Source organism: Cyprinodon variegatus, unplaced genomic scaffold, assembly GCF_000732505.1.
Source record: "Cyprinodon variegatus isolate N-32 unplaced genomic scaffold, C_variegatus-1.0 Scaffold508, whole genome shotgun sequence".
In the NCBI taxonomy this organism is placed as follows: Eukaryota; Metazoa; Chordata; class Actinopteri; order Cyprinodontiformes; family Cyprinodontidae; genus Cyprinodon; species Cyprinodon variegatus.
Window position 1 is genome coordinate 582,579 of NW_015150961.1, and position 14,757 is coordinate 597,335.

General features: G+C 37.2%; 1 protein-coding gene across 2 annotated transcripts in view; it reads right to left on the bottom strand.

Annotated features, from left to right (window-relative positions):
* LOC107094829 (signal peptide, CUB and EGF-like domain-containing protein 3) overlaps positions 1 to 11,375 on the bottom strand; it is a 135,568-nt gene extending 124,193 nt beyond the window's left edge. For both annotated transcript variants that reach the window (XM_015390686.1, XM_015390687.1), the window contains exon 1: positions 10,911 to 11,375. In XM_015390686.1, the coding sequence (XP_015246172.1) occupies positions 10,911 to 11,010 (100 nt within the window). In that variant the 5' untranslated portion in view covers positions 11,011 to 11,375. The remainder of the gene's footprint in view (positions 1 to 10,910) is intronic.
* Between the last annotated feature and the right edge of the window lie 3,382 nt (positions 11,376 to 14,757).

The following is a 14,757-nucleotide window of genomic DNA, read 5'->3' on the forward strand; positions in this document are numbered from 1 at the left end:
GATTTTAAAGGCAATATCTGTCCCTGAGGAAGGTGTGGCCATTACAGGCAACCCTGTACAGACAGAGTTGTACAGACTCAGGGGCAAAGTAGACATTGTGCACCCTTAGAAATAAAAAGTGACTGTGATAAGAGAGAGATCTTAAGATGGTTTTCAAATGTCAAAGCATTATGACTGGGTATGTTGATGGAAGAAAGTCTCTCGCCTCCTGTCCTGCATTCTCTGGTTTTGTTAAACATTACACTCCACAGAGTTCCAAGGCTTCAGCAATATGCAGAAATAAAATCTCTGTCTAAGTCATTCTTTCATTTTGTTTCACATAAAGTTCCAAAGACCTGAAAAAAAAAATCACCAAAATTTCAGTTTAAACATTTATCTTATTATTTGACCATGCCCTGCAAATCTGTACCCTCTAAGCTTTTCTAATGACAAAGGCAAACTCAAACTTATCTTGAGTGGACCTTCACTTTCAAATGAAAAGAGTTGTATATATTTGTTTTTAGGCCCCTAAGACAATACTATTATAGACATTTCAGTTTTTCTTTGGTTAGAAGCTTCAAGTCGGTTGGTGGAGTTCTCCATCAGTTTCATACATCAGGAGTAGGGATGTCACGATACCAAATTTTTCAACTCGATACCGATACTAAGGAAAATATTCGATACTCGATACCATTTTCGATACCACAAGGATAAAATTTCTAATTTTCAACAGAAATATTTTGATTAAGAATTAAAATACAATAAATAAATAAATAAATACAATAAACAATAAGAACAACATTTTAAGGTTGTTTGCTGTGCACCGTATTTAGCAAGCTTGATAAAAAACTTACAAAATTAAAATTAAGTGTTCCTTCCTTGGCTATGCTTTGCACACATAACAATGACACTAGCCAAACCGGTAAAGAAACAAAAATAATCCTCAGCAGCTGCACCTGTTACAAAAAAAGTCTGAAACTGAAAAGTGCACAGAATTATTCAATCACACAGTGTTCTGAAAGTGCATTTTCCTCTATTCTGCACTTTTGATGAATGATGTTTAGGTGCCACTGGTACTCGATACTTTTAAAAATGAGTATTGTATCTGGATACAACATTTCAGTATCGATACTTTTTTGAGTATCGATACTTTTGACAACCCTAATCAGGAGATCAACATTTCTAACCATTCTTCTTTGCAAAATAGTTCACAAAGACTAATTTGGTAGCATCTCTTAATGTATTTTTTACAGTATTGGAATAGATTCTTAATTTGATTTAGCTAAAGCCAGGAACCAACAGGACTGCCAACTACTTTTGATTATCGAACATGTAAAATAAAATTTAAAATACATATAAAAAAAATTGAATTGCTTTATAGATTTAGTTTCTTTAGGTTGGTATGGCAGAAACAGCATCATTCTCTAGTGAGAAAGCAAGTATTCTGTTTAAAAAAGTGTTGAGTGTTTGTGTCATGTGATGTGAACGAAACTGTTCTAACACAAATGCTAGCCACCAGGGGTCCAGTTTATGAAGCAGTTTTAACAAACTCAGATTCAAATCTTGAAATTGATCTAGCCTAAGGTCGGGAACTCTGAGTTTTCAGTTTCCCAACGGCTGCTATTAGTTCAATCAACTCTAAGTAGGTCCACTAAGAGTTAAGCACGTGCGTGACAAGTTTAAAAAGTCATCATCAGCGGAGCCCCGAATAGAAGAGTCAGCATCACAACATGGAAGTGCCTATTTCAACCCACTGGAACTGGATATTTTAATGAAGAAATGGAAAAAAGGGGAGAATATGTTTAAAAGACAAACAGCGCTACAGCTGCAAAACAGAGGGAGATGGCAAAGGATAAGATTGCTGCTCGAGTTAATGCGTAAGTTTATATCAGGTGGGCTATGGCAAACTGTTTTTACATTTATTAAAAGCACTCTCCTCTCTGATTTTGATCAGGAAGAATCTCATTTTAGTGATCTACAAATGGAACCAAAAACTCCTAGACTGAACTATAATATATTTTCTTAATTACATTTTTGCAACAGACACAGGGTTTCAAAATATATATATACAATTCAAACTTCTGAAAGAACTTTAAATATAAAATTATTTCACACTGTTCAATAAATGATAAGTGTTTTTAGTTAAGAGTCATTTTCATTTGAATGTTCTTTACTGAAGGTATCCATGTTCGTCAAAGAAAACTACTACCACCTACCGGTTTTTGACATCATGGTGTGGTATCGGCTGTTGAGCAAGTCCCAATGCCTTATCTCGTGTTTGTCACAACACGCTAGTATCCAAGTCATCTTGAAAACATTCATCCAACAACGAACCCGTGGTGAAAGGTGAAATAACTTTTTTTTTTTCTCTTTTACCCAGTGTTTTGCAACATACAACTGCCATGCATGTGGGCATTGTCACTTGAACTATAGCTCTCACAAATTTATGGTGAAGTACCCTTAAAATCTAAAATTGTTGTTGATTACAGGTGTGTATAATAGTTCTCATTGATTTTGCTTGTAAAGCGAGGAGAATGGCTCTAGGCTTACCGCACTGTGACGACACTGCCTGGAAGATGTCAGGAGTGAGGTGTTACTACATAGACTTAAGGGCTGGTTATATTCCCGCAGCAGTGCATCACAGTGAGCTTGTCGTAGATATTTTTGATTTTGCCCAATATTGAAGCGTGGTCTGCGCTATGTTATTCAATGCCACATTGCAATCACGAACTAGCTGTGGGTCTAGTAGTAGAAGTAGAGACAAGTTTGTGTGACCATAGAGGGACATGATGGCGAGAAAGAGCGGAGATCCAGGTGGATAAAGGGTCGGGGCGTTCCTGCACACCTCGTTCTTCTAGCGTCACGAGTCCTCACGGGTCGCTTTCCACAATGGTGGTCATACAAACAAAACAAGCCGGTAAGGTACCAAACAGGAAATATGGATAGTTTAGAGCAGATGTAGATTTGACCAATCAGAGGTGCACCAGAGTGTCTGCGGAAGGGGCAGGGGCACATTTGCGTTCACTGCGACACACACGCAGACGACCTGGTTTTTGAGTATAAATCAGCCTTCAGTGATCGCAACAAAAATTTTTATTTTTATTTTTTTACTGATCTATGCTAAATTCATTAAATCACAGCGAACATATTAGTGTTAGGTATAGCTAATGATCCAGTAATTATTCCTTGCTGACCGGACTTTTCCTTTAAGTGGCTGTTCTTACATATATAAGCTTGACTGAAAATGTATTTATAATATCTGAAATATATTTCTTCATAGTCAAAATAAGACAAATGCTGACCACTAACAAGAGGAACATGGAGATCTGAAATTAATTTCTAGACATCCAAAAAGTTTATTCTAGATGTGAAGAGGTTATCATCCCAGACCCCAGGGTTCCATTACAGAAAGCAGAATTTAACTCAAGTGCACGACACTTAAGTTGTATGAATACAGTTAACACAGGAGATCACATACAAGTCGCTTATATTTGGATGTGAACAACCAAGAATTGGATTTCACAAAAAAATCGCAATTGAGCATTAAGGCCTGCAGTGTGAACATAGCTTAAGTTACAGCAGCCATTGTGAAACCAAAAACTCAAGTTTCCAACCTTAGGCTGGATCAATTTACAGTTGAGGATTTAAATCTGAGTTTGTTAAACCTGCTTTGTAAAACGGACCCTGGATTCGGCTTATGAGCTATTTTGTTAGTTTTGTTAGCAGTAAAGTGTTAGTGACAATGAAAAGAAAAAGAAGAAACAAAAAGATTTTTGGGGTGAAATTAAAGCAAAAGTTGAGGTTAACTGCAGCCATGATCACTTCACCTGAGGGTAGCTACAAAGGTATCACAGCCTATATAATACAAACATACCTCCAGTGAAATATCAGCATGTATGATATTCATATACCAAGGGACTGTTAGTGGTACAATAATGCTCAGCTAAAATATATACACATACATTTTAAACTTGATCCTCATGAACTTTTTCACCAGTTTGACATATTTTCTTGGCAGCAGAAGCTCACACTGACATTGGCCAAGATGCCAAAGGTCACAGATAAGGAAAGCACTGATGACAAAGAAATGATAATTTCACCACTGTGTGATTTTGAAATGTTGTACAATCCTAAATCTTTTTTTTTTTACCAATGTTTTTCTTGTCACTTATCTTGTGGACAGATATGATGAATTCATGACTATTAGTTGTCTTTTATGCAGATTCTCACACCTGGATCTTTGCAACTCCTAGAGATTTATAGTAGTATACGTAGAACCTGGATTGCCTTTATAATAAAATACTTGCATTACCAGGCCTTTTAGTTTGGGTTTCTTGCTTGGTATAAAGAACTCCTAAGCTCTGTTACTTTGTGAATAATGAATTAAGACAGTGGCATAGTGATTGCTAACAACTCAGGGAGTTTTGCAATATCACAGTAATGAGCATAGAATTGCAAATGAAAAGCAATGAATTGGCACTTTCACCTTGTTTCCAAAGACATTGTGAAGTATTTGTGATTTATTTATTACTGCTGTGGGTTTTTAACTCTACAACAGTTTAATGGCAAAAACTGACTTGAGTTTACATACTCAAACGTCCCACATTATGCTAAATTTGAAAATAAATAAATATTAACAAATGAGTCCCCCAGAGCATGTTTTTGCTGATTGTGAAGCAAAATTCATTTCAAATAGGCAGACAGCCTTTACCAAAAATCTCCACATTCAGCCCTTCTCTAGACAAGCTGTTTTGCTCCCATCCTCAACAAGGCCTGACCTCCACAATCCACAACCACTACAACCAGTCTGAGTTCATAAAGATAGCGCACAGAACCGTTTTGAATTCTACTAAAAGGATAGGGCCTTTTTGTGTCAGTAGGTAACATTACATCAGAGAATCTTGGCGTAGTGATAAACTAAGACTGTCACATGTTCGGCATTCTTTCACCCAAAGAACATCTAACAGATAAAAGGAATAATGTAGCAGCAGGATCTTGAAAAAATTAATACAAATGTTCACCTTTATTAGAATTGCTTACTGTAATGGTGTCTTTTCAAGTGCCTAAAAAGTCGATCAGACAGTTGTAGCTGACCCAGAATGCTGTTGCCAATGTCATCACCAAAACTATGAAAGTAGAGCAGATCACCCAGGATCTAAGGTAGCTACACTGGCTCCCCTTTTTCTCACAGAATAGACTGCCAGTCTATAGATGGCTGAATGGCTTAGATCCAAAATACAATACAGACTTGTTGTCAGAGCAACAATTATTAAAAGATATCTGAAATACAAACAAATATATGTTAACACGGCCACTTAAAAAAAGTAAAGATTTGTCGATATCTGACATGTAGTTCTTAATAGTACAAATTTGATTCCAGAGTACTTAAAATCTAATTTCGACTGATAGAAATGTAATTAGCGATATATCTAAATTACAAATCTGACTAGGAGTATTGTAATTATGACTAGGTAGAATGCTTTAGTGCTATCTATAATAGAAATGAGACTAGTCAGCCTGCTCCTTATATGTTAAAACGGAGCCTCGTTATCCTTTTGAAACTAGCTAAAACTAAATTTCAGATAGGCATTATTAAAATTTAGATATCTGGAATTGTAATTTAATAGTCATAAAATAAGTAGTTGACATCTGTAATTATATTTCTACTAGCCGAAATATATTTTACACATCAAGAATTGGATTTCTGGATATCTGTAGTTTTATATTCATTTTTAATATCTGAAATAGAAATTATGACTAGCAGTAACTCTATTATGGAGATCTGAAATTAGAGTTAATCCTTGTCAGAATTCAGTTTTAGATAGGAAGAACGCTTATTTTAGATAGGAAGACTGTTATTTTAGATATCTGAAAGTAAAAGCCGAATACACATGAATGTGAAACGTTACATCACTTGTACTAGTTAAAATTACATTTCAGATCTCTGAAATGTTTATTTTAGATAGGAAGAATGTTTTTTTTAAATATCTGAAATGTTCATTTTGACTAGGAAGAAATGCGTTTGAGACATTTGGATTACATATTCAGTCAAGCTAATAAATGTCAAATCGGACTGCCATAAGCTGCTGGCTGGGAATTCCCAAAGAGAAAACACTGGTCAGATCAGCATGCCCCGTCAGACCAGCATACCCATAGTAAATACACATCTGCAAGACGTCAGATTTGCATATGCGTATGCTGGTGACTTTTATCCCTTTGGTTTATCCCAGTTTATCTCTTTAGTTTTGTACAAAAAATACAATTTAAACTACCTCAGTGGGCGTGTATGCCTTTAGTCATGTGCAAAAAAATTATTTAAGGTCAGATCACTATACGCTTTATAAAACACCAGAAAGTAAGTGATAAAAATTTTTTTTAGCTACTTTTACCAGCTTATCACAGCAAACATTGGACACACTTTAGTGAACAAGCTTCAGGAACATCAAAAATGCTTTTGACACGCGTCTGACCTTAATGTAGGCTTTTTTGCTGCCCAAAGCTTGTCTGGTGTGAACGTGGCATAAGCATGGAGCTGGACGGAGAGGGAATAGGCAAAGCCATTAACTTTATAGTAAGCTGTGATTTTGTAAAACAACACTTTAGTGCTCCATGACAACAAGCATTCTCATGGAAACTTTCTGTAAGGGCGCGTTAAGGAGAGCCAATGATTTTCATATGCGTTAGTTTTGAGAAAATATATTAGCATTTTTGCTCTGTGTAAGTTTTAGCTCTTTGTGAAATAATCATAAATTTAAAAGGAACATTAGCTTATTCTATTGTGTCCAACTACACTTCATGCTGACATGGGGCTCATAAATTCATAAGTTAATTAGAACGGTAAACTAAAAAAAAAAAAAAAACAAACGTATTTAGTTGTAATCCTGCTTGGATGTTTTAAAAAAAAGGAAAATTTTCTACTTAAATCTAATTTAGTCCCTTGTGTTCAGTGGAGGAGGGAACTTATTAGTGTGTTGTGAATGTGAAATTTATATTCCTGACTTGAGGCAATTAAAATCAGCACCACAAAAATTGACTGTATTTATAGGTTTATTTTGACACTGCTCAATTAAAAATACCTATTTAAATTGTATATTTTGTATATTTGTTTCTTTGTCTTGAATAATATTATGTTTGGTTGTTATGAGACTTTGAGTTGGACTATAGTTGGACAGTGCATATCCTGTTTATGTCCATGTTCATTTTTTTTATATTCTAGCCGATGTGTGTGTCAAGAACAGCTCTTTGAATTGTTTTGTCACTGAAATGTGCTATACAAACAAACTTACCTTCCCTAATCAGGCAGGATTTACTTACTCTATCACGTCGGCTAGTATTTGCAATCATTAATGTCCTCTGGAGACATTGAGAAAGAAATTGGATCCGCAAGTTGGATTCAGGATGCCATGAAAAGAGTAAACAGCTAATCGGTCATGTGAGGTTAATATTCGCTACGTCAGAAGCCATTGGTAAAATGTTTCCATCTCCAGTTTAGCTTATTTATGCTTTTTTTCATCAAAAACCAGCTTGAGTTTTGTGAAAACATTTTCTGAAAGATGAATAATTTTATTCAGATTGCCTCCTTTCGTTAAGCTCTTCCAATGTGATTGTTCAAAAAGTCTAAAGTGTAAGCAATATGTGGGTGAGGGGAATTCATCCATCTTCTCCTGCTAATTCCGTCAGGATTGTGGAACAGTCTATGTGAGTAAGACTGGACACCCCCGGACAGGTCGCTGGTCTGTCCCAGGGATAGCAGCAGTATATCTCTCAAAAGTAACTTCGAACAATAGCATTGGAATGGAAGACGTTATTACGATTTAACTCTGTTAAACCAGAAAACAACTCATATTTTTTCCCAAATGTTGAAAATGTCACTGTACAAACACTCTTGCAGTCTTTCACTGACCTGCTCAACATCTCAGAAGATACAAAAGTATTACTCTGAATGGGGAAACATGGTAAAATGGGGGCTGTGCTAATCATTTTCAGCTGCAAAATACAATTATCACACTGGCTGACAGGGTACTCAATGAAGAAGGGGGTGTTAAGCAGTCGTTGCTTATGTTTGACTAAGAAAAAGCACAGCTCCTTCATTAAGTGCAAAGGAAAGGAAGCGAGGACAAAGCAAACAAAGCAAGAGGAGAAGGGTGAGTAAGTTGGGGGATTTCTTCTTCCTTTCCATCCTGCCCAGTTAGAGGAGACTCAGTTAGCATCTCAAGGTAAGCCTCCCCGTCACTTGGGCCTCATATTGCTAAGGCCGCTCGGTTCCCACAGTGTGTCAGGGCCTGCATGTGGCCCTCTACCCTACTCCGGCAGCGCCGCGTCTTTAGACCCCCAGGGCCCCGGAGCAGAGGTTACACCAACACAGCCAGCCACAGCAGCATGTCAGCCCCACACCAACCGTTGCCTTGGTGCCACCGCAAGAGATCCTGACTCCTTTCGAGGGGAAAGTGATTTGCCATGACGTGTACAGCTCCTTTTTTTTCTTTGCTCACTTGTAGCTCTTCTCTCTGTGCATTTAATCTCCCCTGCTCTCATTTTTCCCCTTCTTTGTCATTCTCAAATCTTCTTCAAATCTTGCCTCGCTCTCTTTCTGCTCTCCAACTTCATTCTTTTTCTTTGAGTAATGGCTGATGCCAAAAACAGTGTCATGATTAGTCTGAGTATGATCAAAGACAACATCTGCACTGAATAAATAGTCATCTGACAAATTACTGTTTTTTTAGCTATTGTTCGTCTTCCTTTCTGGTTTTTTTTCTTTAAACCACTTCCATTTTTACAAACTTTTCAGTGCCCCAGAGTTGTCATCAGCATCAAAATACAATATTTTTTTGTCAGCCTTAAACATACTCACAAATCACTTCAGAGACATAGAAAAAGAGCTGCCTTTGCACTGGTAAACACGAACTGGAGGAGCAGTCGATCAAGTGGGTTGTCCAAAGCATTTCTTGGTGACCAACAAACAGGTGCATACCATTATAGCCCCACTCGCTCCCAAGCAGCATTCCAAGCAACAAGGAAGTGTGTAATCGATGTTGTGGAGAATAAAGTGAGAAAAAAGTAGTTCTAATTGCAAAATGTAAATATTGAGTTTTCCCACAAGTGGGGGCAGACCACCCAGGATGCAAAATAGTCACCCACCCCCTTTCTCTCTCTTTTTTTTCTTTTTTGCCTTGTCGACCGCCCGAGAGATGTCTTTTTGTGAGTGCAAAACATCGCTGACCACAATCAACCACTCACACACAACCATGATGTGTCTTTGCATGCAAATACTCTGGAAGCCTTGCTCGGCTTTGTATTGTGGGAAAATTAAGTGATGAAAACCTGTGAGGGGGTGGAGGGAGAAAGGAGTGAAAAATCAGAGTGCTGATGGTTTGAAACTCAGTCTTTTCTTGTTCCTGTAAGGTGGTCTGGTCTGTCTGGTCTGAATGAATTCTCAAAAGATGAGAGAGCAGGACAGCACTGTAGCTGCAGTGTCTGACAGACAGAGACTCCACCGTGTGTGTGCATGTGTGTGTCTGTGTGTGTGTATCTTGCAGGCTGGTGTCAAATACTTGTCTAGACCGTGACAAATACCTCCTGGTATTCTCGCTATGATTACCTCCAGGATTACCAATGAAACAGAACTGTTCACACAACTGATGTTGTCTAAAGATCAAAGGCAAGCCATTTCGTTTCCAACATCAGCAGCTTTACAGAAAATCTTTATTTCATTCTCATTGGGATGTTTTTCTGCTTTCTTGTTCTGGCAAGTGTAAATATAAGCAACTTTGCAGACTGGCAACAACTATAAAAGGCAAACAAATGATTGCAAAATAAGGCACAGAATAAACAGGAAAAATCTGCTTCAGTAAACTGAAATGTTAAAAATCTAAATATCTGTAATCTATCAATCAAGGTTTGACTGATTCTGATTTGTGGTACCTTCAAACGATGGGGAGCAGGACAATAGCCACACTTATGTTTAACATGTAATTGAATCTTTTATCTAAATCTTTAATTTTTCACTATATTATTCCAAAGTTGAAACTTATTTAGAGCTTTTCTCACTTTATATTTTTAAACTTCTGAATGCACTTTATATATTCAAAGTTTTACATGATTTTTTGGTTATTCATAAAAGTGCATAAAACAATACAACTTTACAGCTGATGGCTGTCAGTCTGCTTGTTTCTTTCTATACAGGAACACTTTGTTACTTATAATTGCATGAAATTAATCTTTATATAAGTTATTCATATTTATATAATGACTGGGTCCTGTGCTGATATTTTTATCTTATTTTGATAATATAAAATTAAAATAGCAATGTATATAAGGTTTTGTTTTTCCATTCTGGGGCACAATATTTAAGCAATATCTAAAGATGCCCTGATCAGGCTTTTCCTGTCTAGAGGGGATTTCCAGTTTATTATTATTTTATTTTTTTAGGATTTATCTGCTGATATTGATTAGAATTGATAGAAGATAAAAACGAAACATCAAAAGATATCTGATTTGATTTTAATTCAAGTCAATAAAGGGAAATGCTTTGGTTTATGTGTTTAAAAATCTTAATTTGTTTTGTAATCAATGCATTTAATGAATATAAAAAAAAACAGATTCCATGAATGAAAAAGTGGTTGAATTAATTGGTGCATCTATAATAAATCCAGCCTCCCCCCTTATCCACCTTTCCATATACAATGACAGAAGAACTTCTCTTGTTCTTTTTTATTTATTTTTTTAAACGTGCCAACCCACCCCCCCTTAGATTATTAGGCCCCCCTCCCCAGAAAAGAAAAAAATCTGGCCACCCGTTTTGCAAACTTTCTGGAGGCGCCCCTGATTGGGATTCCTCACTGTTTGGACAGCTTTGCTTTCAAACTGATTAATTCAAGCCCAGAACAAGCCACAATTAGTAAAAGCAAAGACATTTGGAGGAGACAACTTACCTTGAGTGGTTTTACTTCCTGAAGCTGAGTGTTGGACAAAGGCGACCAAAAGGAAACCTACAAATCCAAGGCTTGCGCGTATCAAAGCATGCAGATACATGTTAACTTTTCCTCTAGTTCAACACAAGGCGAGCACTTTGTGGGGTCTGCGATGCGTAAGAGCACTAAATCTAAGGGTGTGTGTGGCAGAAATATAGTCTCTTGCTCCTCCGCCTGAGCCCCCGCTGACAGGATACGGTGCGATTATTTTTCTCCCCCCTCTCTCCCTCTCTCTCTCCTCTTTACGCGTCTTATTTCAGCTGAAGGTGATCGGAGTGGAGGATAACCCTGCAACGCGGAGCGCAATAAGCCTGTTCTCTTATCATGGTTCGAGCCCAGAGACGGTGTCAATTTAAGAAAGAGAGAGAGAGAGGGGAAAGGAGCGAGAGATGGAGTCCTCGACGGGGTCTAAAGGGGGAGGAGAAAGGAAAGAGCGTCCGATCGGCGCTCCTGACTCCTCCGACGCTCCAGCTCCTACATCACTGCTTTATTTTCCTGCAAAACATTTACAGGTGCTGGATGGACTCTAGGTAAGCAGGGGGTAACCATGTGCGCAAAGGTGCGCGTCGGGCTCGTGCACCTGCACAAAAACTGGTGCATACTGCAGTTTGATTAAAAGAAAAAAAAAGAAGAGGCAATTGTTGTAAGGAGGAGGGGGGACAGGGTTAATGGGTTTATAAACACACACATGAAAAAAATAAATAGCCATGAGATTGCCTTCTGCAGAAACCCAATAAAAATGAAAATACTTAGAACCTGAGATGAAATTCTTCCCAAATGTCCAAAACAACCTGTCTGCATGTAGAGAGAAGTCAATCCATACATGTCAACTTGTTTTATAAAATGGAATGAGGAAAGAAACAAATTGATTAAATGAAAAAAGGGAGGTAGAAAAAGGCATGAAAGGATGCCAGTAATCTACAAGTGATTAGATAACAAACCTCCCACATGTTATATTTCTAAAAAAGAAAAAAAAGGTAGGTAAAAAAGTGTCTAATGATCAAGGTCTCACACAAGAAACATCTAATAATGGGAAAAAAATTATCTCTCCCAAGAACTCTGTAACTTTTTGTTGTGAAACCTACTCATAGTTACAGCAAAATCTCTAAACTACTTGCAGCCCATTATCCAGAAGTGGAAGGAGTTATTTCACCATAAACTGGCAATGACGTGGTCCTCCGCCTCAAAAGAACCTGGAGGGAAGTGAAAAAAAATATCAGAAGCTCCCAAGTCTCCACTAGAGCGAAGGGCCTCTGGTGAAGAGCTTCAAGAATTAGCAGGTACAATCGTTTCAAAGAAAACAGTAATTAAAACAGCCAGCTGTCACAACCTTTTACGTTTGATGCCATCATTCAAAAAAAGGCAGTTAAAAACACGCAAGTGGGGTATCATGCAGTTTTCATCATTAATCACTGACAGACTTCATCTAATTCTAAATATTAGTAAAATTACTCATGCAATGTGTGACAATAATGAAGAAGAAACTAGGGTTGACATTTTAGATAAATCAATGACCCCAGCCTTATAAACAAGCAAAGTATTATTTATTTTCAGAGAAAAAAAGGGTACAGTAATTCACCTGAATCGTATTGAAAATATACTGAAAGAGCTACAGCTTAAGGTTCATAAAAGGCGGTTCTGTGGAGGCGTCAGAATTTAAGGACTGTTTGAGGGAATGGGCTAAAATCATATTAGTGAGACACACCAGTTCTGCTAAAGAGAAGCTGTTTTTAAGCCTTATTAAGTTCTTTTTTTTTAAAGTGTCCAATATATTTGGGTCAATCCATTTTACACATAATCACTCCATCTATATCTATTGTTTGAATGGGATTTAATGGGCTGTTATCAACACCCGAGAGGATTTTCAGTCATTTGCTGCTAAGTAATATATAAACCGTTAATGTTTTTAAATAGCTATTTGCCTACTTTCAATCTGTTTTTTTTAAAGCAAATTGCTTTATTTATCTGCAGTTAATGTGCTTAAGGGGCAACAGCAGTTGTTTAAAATGCAGGCAAGAATGAAATGCTTCCTCAGCTAATAAGTCATAATCAGTAATTATTTGCAGGAGCCTTGGTGAAGGCTTTATGCGAATCATCTGGTCACCAAACAACCTGAATGCTGAAACTGTTTGTCTTCATCTTGCTCCAAAACCATAACCAGCACCATAAAACTGTGTAGCGTCCTTCTGAGCAGAATATTTAGTTTGGCAATATTTTTTTTACATTTATTAGATGAGCTCTGGTGTTACTTATATAAGGAATCTCATACATATTTCAAAGAAACAACACGCAAAGTCCTTGTTTTAAAATAGGACAGCTGAAGGACATTAAAGTTTTTGAAGTATAAATTACAGAGCTGAAGATGCTTCACATCCATCAATCCTGCAAATCCCTGATTATGAGTTACACCGTGCACACGATTAGCCCCAAAATCAGAGAATGATGCTTGACAAATTTCATTCTCATCATTTTTCTTTCATACACTTTCAGACCATCTGCATCCCGCACCTGCCGCCTCTTTCACACCTGAGTTATTCAGCTGTGTTAATGCATTTATGTTTGCATTTTATGGTGCATGCAGACTTCTGCACTATAATTATCCTCCCTACTCTCATGTGTAATTTCTTTTACTCAATCAAATATAATTAGGGCTTCACAATGACGCTGATTGGAGATAAGAGCTCTGCCTTGCTGAGAATTAAAGACACACACACACACAAGCTTAAATGTCTCAAGGCAGAAATGCGGGAGGGGAGATTATTTTTCATTATCTTTCATTCAATCTGAGTGTTTTCATCACCTTTACTTTAAAGATGACTTGTGATAACGTAATTAACTTAAATTAAAAGCCTTGATACGTGATGCTATTTAATATGGTTTTAGACGCTATGCAGTGTTTTGCCAAAAATAGAAAGAAACTTGCTACAATAAACCTTAGGAAGAGTCTTTAAAGAAGAAAGAAACCATATAAATCAGCTGCAAAAAAAATGTGAGCATCGATGTAATTAAAATAACATCCAAAAGGGATATGGAAATATCCCTTGTCCAAATCTCTTGGTGATTATGAACACTTGTGTAACCAAATGAGCTCACAGCCACTCTGGGAGTTTGAGAAAGTCAACACATACCGTTTCAGGGGAGCCCCTGCAGAAGCTGCTGTGGAGGATCAGAACACTTTTCCCAGCAACACATCATAAAAGACAGAGGACTGTACACGGGCCACACAATATTCACTGAGATGAGCTTTGTTCTACACCAACAGACACACAAGGGAAATCTGGGTGATGTTTAGGTATTAGGTAAAGAGCAAAGGGAGAATATAGGAGGTTTCAAGAGAGCAGCAAAGGTATTTCATGGTTAGGAAATAAATTAGACTAAAATTTACCAGGACAGAGATTTATGCTATACCTACCTGAGACCTGACATAAAAAGGCTATATGAGAAACTGGAGCATGGTACTATTTAAAGAGCTTTGCATAATCGTTTCTGTTTCCAGTTAACTTTTTCACATTGTGATACATTATAATCTTACACTACAATGTAGTTTTGGTAACTTTATCGAGAGGGTGAGGCAAAGTAGTCATTTATACTCCAGTAAAGTTTTTTCCCCTCTACTCTGATACCCCCAAAAAAGATACAGCCGACTTGGCTGCATTCAAATTAACAAACAGAGTGTATCTGTGTATAGATTTTTCTATACTTTCTGACTAAAATAATAGGTGGGACACTCTTTTGGCAGGATAGCTATAAGCCATATACATCTGATAAACATCGCTTTCATGGAGGAGGAGCAACATGAAGCCACATT